The 13,910-nt window shown below is 43.5% G+C and overlaps 1 protein-coding gene across 2 annotated transcripts; it reads right to left on the bottom strand.

Moving 5' to 3' along the window:
- Positions 1 to 12,162: 12,162 nt before the first annotated feature.
- Positions 12,163 to 13,910, bottom strand: nkx3.3 (NK3 homeobox 3). 2 transcript variants are annotated; one of them, XM_062463115.1, is made up of 2 exons: positions 13,407 to 13,910; positions 12,163 to 12,790 (listed from the first exon to the last, which is right to left on the bottom strand). In XM_062463115.1, the coding sequence occupies exons 1-2, from the start codon at positions 13,663 to 13,665 to the stop codon at positions 12,270 to 12,272; spliced, it is 780 nt and encodes a 259-aa protein (XP_062319099.1). In that variant the 5' UTR covers positions 13,666 to 13,910; the 3' UTR covers positions 12,163 to 12,269. The 2 variants fall into 2 exon arrangements, with proteins under 2 accessions (XP_062319099.1, XP_062319098.1); XM_062463114.1 differs by having other exon boundaries at positions 13,338 to 13,908.

Below are 13,910 nucleotides of genomic sequence, written 5' to 3' on the forward strand. Positions count from 1 at the left end.
GTGTGTGGAGGAGTCTCGGGAACTTTAGCGTTGCTTTAATCCCCTCACCATTAGTCTCTTCCTGTAGTCAGAATAGCTCTGCCCTCTCCGTGGCAGCTAGCAGCCCAGGTTAGGGCCTCTCCTCTCAGGTTAGGGCCAGGCCTCTTCCAGGGAAAAGTCAGCTTGGCTCCAACCAAAACATTCCAAATGAGGGAAAACAGAGCAACATTTAATCCCTTGAATGGACCTTAGAACACTGAGTCGGAATGGAAGCAAATCGTTCACCTGGATCTCTGACTGGCAGAGTTGCGGAGCTCAGAATGCTTCACCCTGCACACACACATACATATACACACTCACATGTACACACAGACACATACTCATTTAGTATGCTTGTGGAGTACAGCTTGGGATGTGTGTGGAGACAGCTGGCTCAGTGTGTGTGGTGTTTGAGTGTGTTGGTGTGTTAGTGTTTATGAAACTGAATACTTCACACTTCTTATCCATTATAAGGGTATCATGCTAGGCTTGCTATGAATAGACACCTTCCCTCAATAAATCCACCTGTTTATAGTAGATGCCTTAGCTAAGGGTCTTCTACCTGGGGGAGAAAAGAGAGAGAGAGAGAGAGAGAGAGAGGGAGAGAGAGAGAGAGAGAGAGAGAGAGAGAGAGAGAGAGAGAGAGAGAGAGGGAGAGAGAGAGAGAGAGAGAGAGAGAGAGAGAGAGAGAGAGAGAGAGAGAGAGAGAGGGGAGAGAGAGAGAGAGAGAGAGAGAGAGAGAGAGAGAGAGAGAGAGAGAGAGAGAGAGAGAGAGAGAGAGAGAGAGAGAGAGAGAGAGAGAGAGAGAGAGAGGAGAGAGAGAGAGAGAGAGAGAGAGAGAGAGAGAAAGAGCTGAGCCAGCGGAGCTTCTCTGCTGCTCTCGCCCAACCTGCACCCACGGGCTCATCAGAACTGGGAGAAATCAAAAACATGCTCCACTACCTATGTAGCAGACTGGCAACAAACTAAGAGCAGTCACATCTACATTTTGAGAGAAAGTATGGAGGTTAAGGATTTCCTTTTGTAAATTATTATTATTATTATTATATATTTTTTTTTTTACCTCTTTATTTCATTATTTTACTTATTAATTTATTTTCAAACTTTTATTTTTATTCTTATTTTGTATTATTTTTAAATTCTTATTTTATTATTTACATGTATTTATTTTTATTTAATCTATCCATTTACAGAGATACATTTATATCCTGTCTCACAAAAAAAGTTTCTTTTTGCTAATTTGATGAGTTCATTTCACATTCACAGCTGTTGGAACATTCAGGGCCTCTATTCTTCAGCCTTAGGTGTGAAGCGTACAGATGCTGAATTCCTAAAATCTATTGAAAATGTCGACATCCTTATCCTAACAGAAACATGGTGCAATGAAGACATAGAAACCTACTGTCCATCTGGATATTATGAAGTCTCAGTACCCTCATTTAAACTGAGCACTGTCTACCGGGGTAGAAACTCTGGTGGAATTTTGGTATGGTACAAAGGAAACCTGGCCAACCACATTGCTGTAGTCAAACAAGGGAAGTCACACGTTTGGTTAAAACTACAAAAACTTAGCAGCATAGAAAAAGATATATACCTTTGTGCAATTTATATCCCCCCTGCAGAATCCCCCTACTACAATGAGGATATTTTTAACCTCCTCCTCACAGAAATTAGCCATTTCCAGTCACAAGGAAATGTGCTGCTGTGCGGAGACCTGAACCCAAGGACAGGAACTGAACCTGACCATATAGACCCGCTGGGCAACAACCATGTGTTTGGCCTGAGTCCTCTTTACATGACACCAAGCATAACTCAGAGGAATAGTCTAGATGGGGTAGTAAATAATAGTGGGATGGAATTAATACATATTTGTCGCACCTCAAGCCTGTTCTTCCTAAATGGCAGAATCAGAGGGGACTCCTTAGGGAGGTACACATACTCCTCAACACTAGGAAGCAGCATAGTAGACTATGCAGTCACAGACATAGACCCTTCCTCCTTCAATGCATTCACTGTAAGGCAGCAAAGCCCACTCTCAGACCACAATCAAATCAATGTGTTCCTGAAAAAGCCAAATTGCAATAATGGCACAATGACTGATCCCTCTAAACTGTACAAACTTAACCAGCCCTACAGATGGGACACAGACAGTGCCAACAAATTCACATTAGCCTTAAATTCAACAAAAATTACCAACAAAATTAAATGCTTTTGTGATCAAAATCAATATGATACTGATCAAGAGGGTGTTGAGATGTCCGTGAGCGAAACCATATCTTTCACAATGCTGCAAAAGAAGCTGGCCTGCAGAAAGTAAATATTAAACCTAACAAAATTAAAAAAGAGAAATGGTTTGATTATGAGTGCAAAGAAAAGAGAAAGGAACTCTACGCCTGAGGTACTGCGAAATCCTCAAACAATATAAACAAACTATTTAAAAGAAAAAGCTCAATTATATGTATAAAAACCCTTAATGATATAGAACAGTCAATTGACCAAAACCAATTCTGGGAAAGGTGGAATAACATGAACACCTCAAGAGCAGTGGTACCACCTATCCAAAATGGGGAAATCTGGAAAAAACACTTTGAAAGCCTATACAAAGAAATCCCACTAGCAAGTATGAACCAAAACCTAACAATCAAACAACTAACAAAACTAGAAGCAACCATTAAGAACAACCAAAACCCACTTGATTTCCCGATTACAAAGGAAGAATTGGTAACAAAGATCCAGTCCCTGAAAGCCAAAAAGGCCTGTGGTCCCGACCGCATTAGAAATGAAATGCTTAAAAGTAGCTCTCTGGAAATGCAGACAGGACTACTCAAGTTATTCAATATAATACTCAAGTCTGGACACTTTCCTAGCATCTGGAATCAAGGCATTTTAACACCTATTTATAAGAGTGGAGACAAATGTGACCCCAACAACTACAGAGGTATCTGTGTGAGCAGTAACCTGGGGAAGCTATTCTGTAGTATCTTAAACAAGAGAAATCGAAACTTCCTTAATTAACACAGTACACTCAGCAAAAATGAAATTGGGTTCCTTCCAAAATATCGCACCACGGACCACATTTACACCCTACATACACTAATTGAAAAAAAATGTACACCAAACGAAAAATGGCAAAATATTTACCTGTTTTGTGGACTTTAGAAAAGCCTTTGATTCCATCTGGCATGAGGGACTCTACTACAGACTCCTCCAATGTGGCATTGGAGGGAAGACATTTGACATAATCAAATATATGTACTAAGGCAACAAATGCAGTATTAAAATTGGAGACCAACACACAAATTCTTTCTCTCAAAAGAGGGGTGTCCGCCAGGGTTGTAACCTAAGCCCCACTCTATTTAATATCTTTATCAATCAACTAGCAGAGACCCTTGAACCATCAACTGCACCCGGCCTCCCCCTCCATGACACAGAAATCAAATCCCTGTTTTACGCAGATGATCTGGTTCTGATGTCACCCACAAAAGAAGGGCTACAACAGCAACTGGTCTTACTGGAAGAATACTGCCAAAATTGGGCCATGGAAGTCAATACAAAAAAGACTAAAATCATGGTCATACAAAAAAAGCCCAAATGTCAGGAAAAGAGGCACATATTCACACTGGGAAACAAAACTATAGAACACACAATGAGTTATACATACCTAGACCTACAAATGACAGCCTCTGGTAGCTTCCGCTTGGCAGTAAATGCACTTAAAGAAAAAGCTTGTAGAGCTTTCTATGCAATAAAACAAAGATTTTATACAACAACCATCCCAATTAATATCTGGTGTAAAATATTCAACAGCATCATCAAGCCTATTGCTCTCTACGGAAGTGAGATATGGGGCCCACTCAGCCGTCTAGACTTCAACAATTGGGAAAAGCACCCAATAGAGACTGTACATGCTGACTTCTGTCGAAATATATTAAATATTCAAAGAAAACCCCCCACAAACGCATGTCGTGCAGAATTAGGCCAATTCCAACTAACATTAGAAATCCAGAAAAGATCATTAAAATTTTACACCCATTTAAAATCCAGTCCTGAGGAAACCCTCCAATCTAAAGCCCTTGCAGTCCATGAAGGTAACCCTGAGAGGAGCCCCCTGTGCCAGATGGTTATGAGACTAACAAACCAGTTACCGCCCGGCACACCTCCTTCCCCTTTACTAACACCAAACAGAATAAAACTAATCACAACAGAAAACAAAAACTCCTACTTAGAACACTGGGAAAAAGAAACCAGGACACAAAACAAATTAGACTGCTATCGGGGCCTAAATATAAAATATGAAATGGCTGAATACCTATATATTGTCAAGGACATAAAGCAAAGACAGCTTCTCACAAAATACAGAATGAGTGACCACACCCTTGCAATCGAAAAGGAAGACATAGAAAAACATGGTTACCTAAAGAATACAGAATCTGTGGACACTGTACATCTGGGGAAATTGAAACTGAAAAACATTTCCTACTTAAGTGTTACAGATATGAAAGTATAAGAGATCAATATCTGTAAAAAGTGTAACCAGGTAACTGTAAACTACACAGAACTTGACATAAATGAGAAATTAAGGATATCTCTGGGCGAAGGGCCTACTGCAAGCCTTGCCGCTAGATATGTATCTAAATGTCACAACCTGAGGGACAGTGAATCAACCTTGTATGACTGTTAAAACCTTTCTATATCTTACTGTAACATGCATTTATATGTTACTTTTCTACAGTCCTCAACTTACTATGTTACTGTTATTTTGCCATATTATTATTGTTAGACCCCTTGTAAAATGTTATGATATATATGTTAAAATGTCCATTCAATATGGACTGCTTTGGCAATACTGCTCAACCCGAACTGTCATGCCAATAAAGCATTCTGAACTGAACTGAGAGATGAGAGAGAGAGAGAGAGAGAGAGGACTAAACGAAAGAAAGACAAAGAGAGAGAAGAGGAGACACATAGATCAGTGATTTTCAACCACTGTGCCGTGGCACACTAGTTTGCCGTGAGAGATTGTTAGGTGTGCCCTGAGAAATTATCCAATTTCACTTAGTTAAAATAAACATTTATAAATTATTATCTGCAAATAATATGCCATTGTGGAGTGTCTGTAATAAAGTGACTGGCACCGTAACCCCCCCCCCCCCCCCCCCCCGGGTGAGCTATCGCGAGCTTCACTCCCCCCCCAGGCGAGTTTACATGGCTGTTTGCGCGTCAATGATGCTTCATTCCGTTAACCTGCTTACAACGTTAAGCAGGTTGTGCTCGCCGAAGGCTTGAGCACACCCAATTATATGTATCAGGTTAAAGTGACACCTTCTTGTGGTGAGACGCCTGATTTTTCCAATGTAAAAAATGTGCCGTCGTTTAAAAAAGGTTGAAAAACACCGACATAGATGATCGTTACAACTTTAATCATTGAGAGATGAATCAGGGAGACATGTCCGACTGTGTGAAAGCATGCAGTGTGTTAGCGTGTGTGTGTTTGTGTGTGTGCATGTGAAAGCATGAAAGACATTCATAACCTCTGGATAAGAGTGTTTATGAGTTGTATATATGTATATTGCCTGGGGATTGATAGCCAGAGGTACACTCATGCGGTTCTTTTATCATCAAAGGCAAGTAGTCACACACACATACACCTTCATACTTGTCCCCTGGGTGTGCGAGGTAATGGGGTGGCTGTTGTGAAAAGTAGCATTCTTTTGGATTAGTGCAGGTGTCTTTTATACTGTTAACCCCTCTCCTCTCCCTTCACTGTTGTGACAAATTCCTTTAAAAGCTAAACAAGGTTATACAATTTCCTCAAACTGTAAATTAGAAACCAAAACAGAAAACACACACACGCAAACCCCATGCTGACACAAACCAAGGCTATCCATGGATTGACGGTGTTGACAGGAGTGTGTGTGTGTGGCACAGAGCAGAGCAGCACAGGTGCAGTCAGGGACACTGACAAAGAAACAGAAACTTTGAACTTGAGCTTCAGGAGAAAAGCTGTCTTCCAGTGCTGTCAAACACGGTGAGCTGTGAGTCTTCCAGCCACCAATGGGAAACTGTCCGGCCGGAGACCCAGAAATCTCCAAAGCGGGTGTCGACTGAGGGGGGTGTGTGTCCCTCCTCTTCTCCTTATGACCATGAATGTACAATGCAGCACTATTTCCAGTCTCCTTTCGTGTGAAGATTGTCAGGACAGAACACTTAGTAACCACTCATTCCGTGGTTTGTACGTGCGTGTCTGTGTGCATCATGTGTACCCTGTGTGGGACCAGACCTCCAGGGAGGCAGTGCTAGTTCAAGGCCAAGGCAGCAGCCCCCCCCATCTATCCCTTCTGAGAGAGCTCTCAGTGGATCTCTTGTGTTGCGTGGAGCCAGTAGCAATCCCTGGAGGTCTGTCTGGACTGCTGGACGAGAGGAGAGAGGGAAGAAGAGAAAGAAACAGGGTTGGCGGAGACAGAAGGAGAGACAAAGGTCAATAGTGAGAGCGGACAGAGGTGTTGGTAGGGAAAAAGACTCTGGTTAAGAGAAAGAGAGAAAGGGAGATGAAGAGAGAGCGAGAAAGGGGGGTAAGAGGGAAGCAAGAGGAGCAGGAGGAGGAGGAGGGGAAGAGAAGGAAGAGGAAGAGCGGGAGGGAGGGAGGGAGGGATGTTAGCTCTTGCTGAGAGGCTGTAAGTAGGGTGTGAGTAGGCCCTGTGTCAGACCACTGATAGAAGCTGTCTCTCTGTATGTCAGGGCTCCTCAATGCACCTCTTGTCTCTCCTTATCAGCTGTAATTAAAACATTTAAATTCCTCTGGCTCTGCCTCTTGGGGAAAGAGTGTGTGTGCGTGTGTGTGTGTGTGTGCAAGTGTGTGTGTGTGTGGGAGGGAAGAGCTGAGAGCAGTTGGAGAGGAAATGTAACAGGTTGGATGATATCAGTCCTTGTAGCTGTCCATCTATGGATGTGGAGAGCTAACAAATATTCACTCTGGGCTGCCAAGTAATGGTTTGTTCCCACACACATACACACACATGCATACACACATGCACACACACTCACCCACCCACACAAACACATGCACACACACACACATGCACACACACCCACCCACACATACACAGACACACACACACATGCTCACACACGCACCCACACACATGCACACACACGCACACACACACACAGACACTACAGTATCATAACTTTAGTTACTACCACCCCAACATAAGATCATGTACAGTAGCCTCTACCTACAATCTATGACACCCTCCAGTTCAAAGGTTCCCTCTGAGATTAAACATGCGGCATGCTTTCATTCTGAAACACAACCTTCTCTGGGGCTGGTCTAGTCTAGGGTCGCAGTTCAGCAAAACAACCTCACCTCCTCTGGTTGGCCCCGGGCTCTCACTGGCCTGTTTGGCAGCTCTCTGACCCCTGACCCCTGGTGAAGAACACTTAGGGAGGCGGTTCCCTGCCGGCACTGTCTCTGCAGGCAGCATGGTGGAGCCACAGTCATCAGCAGAACTAGGTGGGACCCCAAAATCAATGGAAGGGAATCACTGATCTGCTCAGAGACCGTCTATGATGCTGCTTCATCAACTGTTAAATCAACATTGCGTGAAGTCAGGTCCAAGCCTCAGTGAGAACTGACTGGGTTGGCCTAAATCAAGATTTACTGTAGTGTTAATAGACCTGTCGATAACAAGGTGTCATATTATTGTGTCTGGTCTGTGGTCATGTCAATCCTCACGAGATGGAATTATGGAAACAACAAGATTGTGTTGATTATCCGTGTAGATGTGTGTGAGAGGAAACCAGAGTCTGTGAGGGTGTGTGTGTGGGGGGGAGGGGGGGGGGGGGGTGATGGATGACGAGCCCAGAGGGAGCCGATGCCTCCTGGCTTTACTGTAAATGTTTACATTCCTCCATCTACTGATGCTATCTGCTAATAGTTTCTGGAACAGGCCAGAAACAGTCCTCTGGGTGGGATTATTTGCTGTGTGTTAGTGTGTGTCTGTGTGTGTGTCTTTGTATGTGTGTGTGTTTGTGTGCGTAAAAAAGAGAGAGGGGAAGCAGTATGCTTGTGTGTGTGATGCCTGTGTGCGCGTCCTAATGCAGCTTGGAGACAAGGTTAGTGAACCTGCTCGCTCTCTAAACAGAGGTATTAACTATGACCTGTCTGCTTCCTGAGTCGTGCCCCAAGAAAACGCATTAACGCCTGCACACACACACACACTCAGGCAAACTGACAGACAAGGCACACACACAAACACACAGACAGACAGACAGACAGACAGACAAAACCCACCTCGCCACACCCATAGACGCTCCCAATTCGAAAATCTTCTAACTTCTAAGAGCCTCTAAGATTTAAACGGTGTCTTTGCCAACATCAATGGCACACAGGAGTGAAAATACTGGAAATATCCATTCAGATCCACTCAGCTGTGGCTTCAGTGATATTGTTGTTGCACAAAGGTAATCCACAGTACGTGTTTGCTAAAGAGGACCCTTGCGAAAATAACTGTGTTTCAATAGTCAGACAGGAAATGCGTGTATAATTGCACCTTTGGTGCTGTGTGTAATCTCTGTGTCCATAAGGTCTACGTTCTTAGAGAAGCAGTCTGCCGTGTCAGCTAGAGACTGTGGACTGGTGGAGAGAGGAGAGGAGGAGGGGAAGGAAGGGGTAGGAGAGGTGAAAAGGAGCAGAGGGGTATGAGGGGGAGAGTGGAGGAGGAGAGGAGGAGAAGGAGAGGGAGAAAGGGAAGAAGAGGGAAGTACAGGAGGAGGAAAGGAGGGGAAAAGGAGAGGAAAGGAGATTAGGGGAAGGGTTTTCATTCAGGTGTGAAATATTGTAGCTTTGTCTCTCCCTCCCAGCATTCCTCCCAGCAGAGAGTTCCAGCTACTGTGGCAAACATGAAAGACCAGCAGGGATTTCAAGTTCCCAGTGAGGTAAACAGTTGCCAAACCTAATACTGCTGGCCTTTTCTCCTGTGGTCTGGACTTGGTCTTGTCTGTCTAGAAGCTTTGTTGAGATATGTCAGGCTGTTTTTTTCTGCCGTTCTCTCTCTTCCTCCCCCCCTCTCTTTTCTACTAGCCTCTTCTTGCCAGGGCTGCAGGGAAGCACGGAGGCGCAAGTATGTTTACATACTTGTGCATTACATATTTATACATAAACACAGGTCTCCCTCTTTGCCTCCTTCCTTCCCTCTTTCACTCCTTCCCTCTGTCACTCAGACCATTAAACCAGGTGGTGAAGTTAAAGGTGTTAAGCCAAACAGGAGTATGCCCTTTCATTGGACTAACATTGATGATGTCCACAACAACATTTACAACAGCAGCTCATTTGGTTGTGAACGCAATGCGGCCGTGTCTCATTCATGAGCAGTCATCGCCTCAGCTTCTGCCTTCAGAAGGTAGGGTGGAAGGGAAAACAGACTCAACTTTTGGAATGGGACGCAGCCCTCAGAAGGAGTTAGGAAGGTGTTGGAACATAGATGGGGTTATGGTGAACATAAAATTCTGCAAAGACCTGTCTCTCAGGGAAAGAGCAAATGGCAGGTATAACAGAATGAAGGATACAAGTTTATTTAGACAGACAAAGATGTGATGAACTCATAAGTGGATTACTGTCTAATTATAGTGTTTAACCCTCGTGCTGCCTTCGGGTCACATGACCCAAAGGTTCATAACGAACCATCATTGTGTTTACCCAATTTTACCCAATACAAAAACAAATAAAAATACTTTTCTTTTAACCTTCGCAATGTGGGGGGTCTGAGACAGCCCGACGGTTAAAAGAAAATGCTTCACTTTGTTTTTGTATGCGGTAAAGTTGTCGCAATACGATGGTGGGTCACAATGACTGATGGGTCAGAACGACCCGAGGAGAACACAAGGGTTAAGGAGTACAAGCTTCTGTGTAAGTTTTTGGGCGGACAGTAGGGACATTTTCCTACTGATTTCAAGAGACCATTGAAACGTGCTCACTAATCATTAGATGGAAAACAGGGGTAATGTCAACATGCAGGGTGATACAAAACATTTCTCTCTACCAATGTTGAAACCAAACCTATGCCTTGCTGTTAAGTCAGTTCCATTAGATTTTTATTTTGTCCACCGTGCATAAACATGTACACCTTGTCAGTGTCATTAATCTGTCTTAACAATGATGGATGTCCTCGGTCACAGTTGGACAGCCTCAAAGAGCCATGCGGTTACTATGACGATAATCAGCAAGGGTACAATGCCAGCCACTTGTGATAGCTTAGAGAGGGCATGGGCTGATTGGAGAGAGATAGATGGAGCTTGGACCACTGCCAGTCTAACATGGGCACAGGATGAGTCTGTTTGTGCCTGCCTGCCTGACAACCTGTTTGTCTGTCTGCCTCCTCTCTCCCTCCATCCCTGCCTGCCTTTCTGTCTGTCTACCCATTTGCCTCAGTCCCTCTCTCCCTGCTTGATGAACTGCCTCCATACCTGTCTGTCCAAATGTTTGCCCGTCTGTTTCTCTGCCTGTCTGTCTGTTGCCTGCTTACCAGGTTGTGTTGGGGTGCAAGGGATCTTTTAAAATGTGTTTACTTTGCTTTCAATTACCAGTAAGATATATATTTCCCCAAACCCCATTAAAACGAATTACAGAAACATTACGATATTTTGGGTAATTCGTTTTATGACATGTTTTGTAGATAAATCTTGTCAGATTGTTTTTGCAGGACATTTAATCCTATAGACCCCCTTAGATCAGAGCGCACTAGTGCAATTAGAACCACATCCACCATTATCAACATCGCTAACAGCTCTCTGCTTCTGGCGCAAATATTTTTTCCCCTCAACCTGCATTAATAACACAGAATGGTGTTTTTTTCGGTTCCCCTGCCTCGTAAACCCACAAACCGTCTATGGCCGTTAAATGAGGTTAAGTTTGATCTTTCACCGAGCAGATAATGAATGTGTTTTGTGCTTAGCCTGGATGTGTGGCGCAACATGGATATGGTCGGTTGACCGCGTGTGATTCAAAAAGCAAAGCAGAGTCGGAGTCAATACAAGCAGCTGCAGAATAGGCTATTATTGGCAGCCCAAAGTCAACTGCACATGCAGCTGCTGGTTGTTTAATTTCGGCAACTTTGAAAAGTCACCTAATCGTGCATTTTGATTTTAACGTCATAGCTGGATGATTAGCCTAAACGGTTTTTGTTTGTTATTTTATACATTTTTGTGCGTCAACACAAATCGTAGCTGTTCAAAAGTGAAAAATCAAACTTCACTTTACCAACAATATCCCTAGAGTAATCAATAAGCACTCAGGCAAAATGATTTATTTATTTTTAGGTATGTTGCACAATAAACACAATGTATAAACGTCATTGGCCTATGCCTAGCCCTACTTGTGTTATTATGAACTAGTCAGTTATATGAGTCTCTTTTTTTACCTTAGCGTTCTATTGATTATTAGCACTGCATTAAAACAAATTAAAGCTCAAAAACCATGAATAGTCTGTTAATTGTATGATTTAATGAATCAGGGTTTAAGGACTGGGTTCATTTTATTTCTTTGTTTGGCCCCATTCAAAAACTGTAGCCTATTAATATAGCTTGTGTAGTCTACAGTAACTTATAGGCTATATTATATAAAAGTTCGGAAATTTGGGAAAAACGTAGCCTATAGGACCTACATTATTTTGAAATAGGGAAACGTCAATGCACACTAAAAGTTTACTTGGAACTCGAATTCGATTACGTTTTTTTCTGATATTGCACAAATTGATCCATGAAGTGTCAATTAACGAAATTCGGTGTTTACAAGAAATCTACACACTATAACTTAATTTTCAATGTTAAGTAATAAACGAAATTATCGTCTAAAAAGAAAATAGTGTCTTAGCCTATTAAAGCTGAATAATTACAACTCAAACAATTGCATATAGCTCTATTATTTTATTGACGACATCATCGGATTGTATATGTAACGGGGATAATATAGGCCTAATTTATATATATATAAAAAAAACATGTTCAGTCTTCTGCAGGTCGCTCACATGGCGTAAAGCCGGAATTACCCGTGTGAAATATGATTGACACTGCGCTCTTCAGATGACAATAAAATAATTTATGTACACACCCTTGTTCCCTTCGAAATAACATGAATATGAAACGGCAGAGTTTCTTGTCTTTTTATCTTTTAGCATAAACAAGTAAATCGATGAATCACTTAACCCATGCAGACTCAGTTCTTGTGGTTTTCCTGCTGGAGTTGTAGGCCTATGCTAATGCAAGGCCCCGCACAGTGCCCCGTTGGCAAGCCAGGGATGGAAGCAGTACAGGTAGGGGTAGTACTGATACGCCTGGTAGAGGGGCAGGGCGTTGTGGTTGGGTAGCTCTTCCGCCCGGTACTGTTTCTGGTTGTCCCTCACTAAAACCTTCACCGCCACTTTCTTGGCCCCTGCAGTGGCGGCGGGAGGGGTGCTACAGGGCACCGTCTCCGCAGCCATCTGCCGCCTCTTGGTTTTGTACCTCCGGTTCTGAAACCAAATCTTCACCTGTGTCTCGGTCAGTTTAAGAACCCTAGCCAAGTCCGCGCGCTCCGGACCGGACAGGTATCTCTGAACGTTAAACCGGCTTTCCAGCTCGTAGACTTGTGCGTGCGAGAAAGCGGCCCGGGAGCGCTTTTTGTTATCGGCCCGGGGCTGCTGGTCCATGTCTCTGTGGCAGCTCACCCTCTCGTCTTCCTCTTCCTCCTCCTCCTCTTCCTTCGACTTGGCCCGGTCCCGACTGGGTAGCTGTTTCTCTAAGAACAGATAAAAGCCCCTGTGGTGAGTTGGCTAACAGGCGACCTCTTTATGCTTCAAATAGCAACCCCTCAGCGATGCACACACAATACGTCCTTCAAATATTGTGTCCGCAAGCACTTAAAGTGCTCCGTATGACTGAATAGTAAAACCAAGTTCAAAGTTAATGTTATCGACAGACAGTCATCTGATTTACATTAAACGGAGTATAAATCTGATTAATGGTTGGCCGATGTCACCTCTGGGCCTTTCCTATCTTGCATAGGCTTTGAGTTAACGTTTGCAGTGTTGAATAGGACTTGCAGTACTATTGTAAACGTTAAGCTGCCTTGATAAGGCCTACTGGAAATCACCGTTATATTAGGCTACAACTATAGCGATAAGTGCAATTTGTGTCATTTGGCCAAAGTCGGCATATGCTTGCATCACAGTGTGGGGTGTCTTAAATAACCATACAGAAATAGACCATTGCCAAGCACGAAACACCCACAACAAATGTATGATAGGATTTATAGATTTATGCCTTGACATTGGCCGATTGAATACCTCCTCTGTAGCCAGAGAACTCTGCGTCCTCCGCGGCTGAGTCTTCGCCACATGATTCGGTATTCCTACCTGGCTTCAACAAACAGGGATCTGACGGTTCTCTTCCGCGGCGGAAATGGCTCACACTATCACTTTCATCAGAGAGCGGGGAAGCGGGACCTTTTGCACTCCTGCTACCGATAATCTGCGATCCACTTTTCTCGTTCAAAGTGTCGAATCTCTGTGCGCACTGTTCCTCAAAATGCTGGCCACTTGAACCGTTCGCTCGACCGTCCCGTCCTCGAGTGAGGATGTCGTTGATTGAGAACGAGGAGCAGCTGAGCGCCATGGCATTTACGCTGATGTCAGTTCGTTGAAACACGTAGTTGGTATCGAAAACTTAAATAAAAAGATTCGAATAGCCGCATTCAGAGAATCATTCGGGAAACAAAATTGACTTGCTGTATTGATTTGTCAGCCCTTTTATCTATTCCTCTATCGATCTCAGAACGAGGTGATTTAATTGTGGTGAAGCTGCTCCTGCAACCTAATCAAAGGCAGATGTGCCAGAAGCTGTCATGTCTGCACAGAATT

The sequence above is a fragment of the Osmerus eperlanus genome, chromosome 6, assembly GCF_963692335.1.
Source record: "Osmerus eperlanus chromosome 6, fOsmEpe2.1, whole genome shotgun sequence".
Taxonomy (NCBI): domain Eukaryota; kingdom Metazoa; phylum Chordata; class Actinopteri; order Osmeriformes; family Osmeridae; genus Osmerus; species Osmerus eperlanus.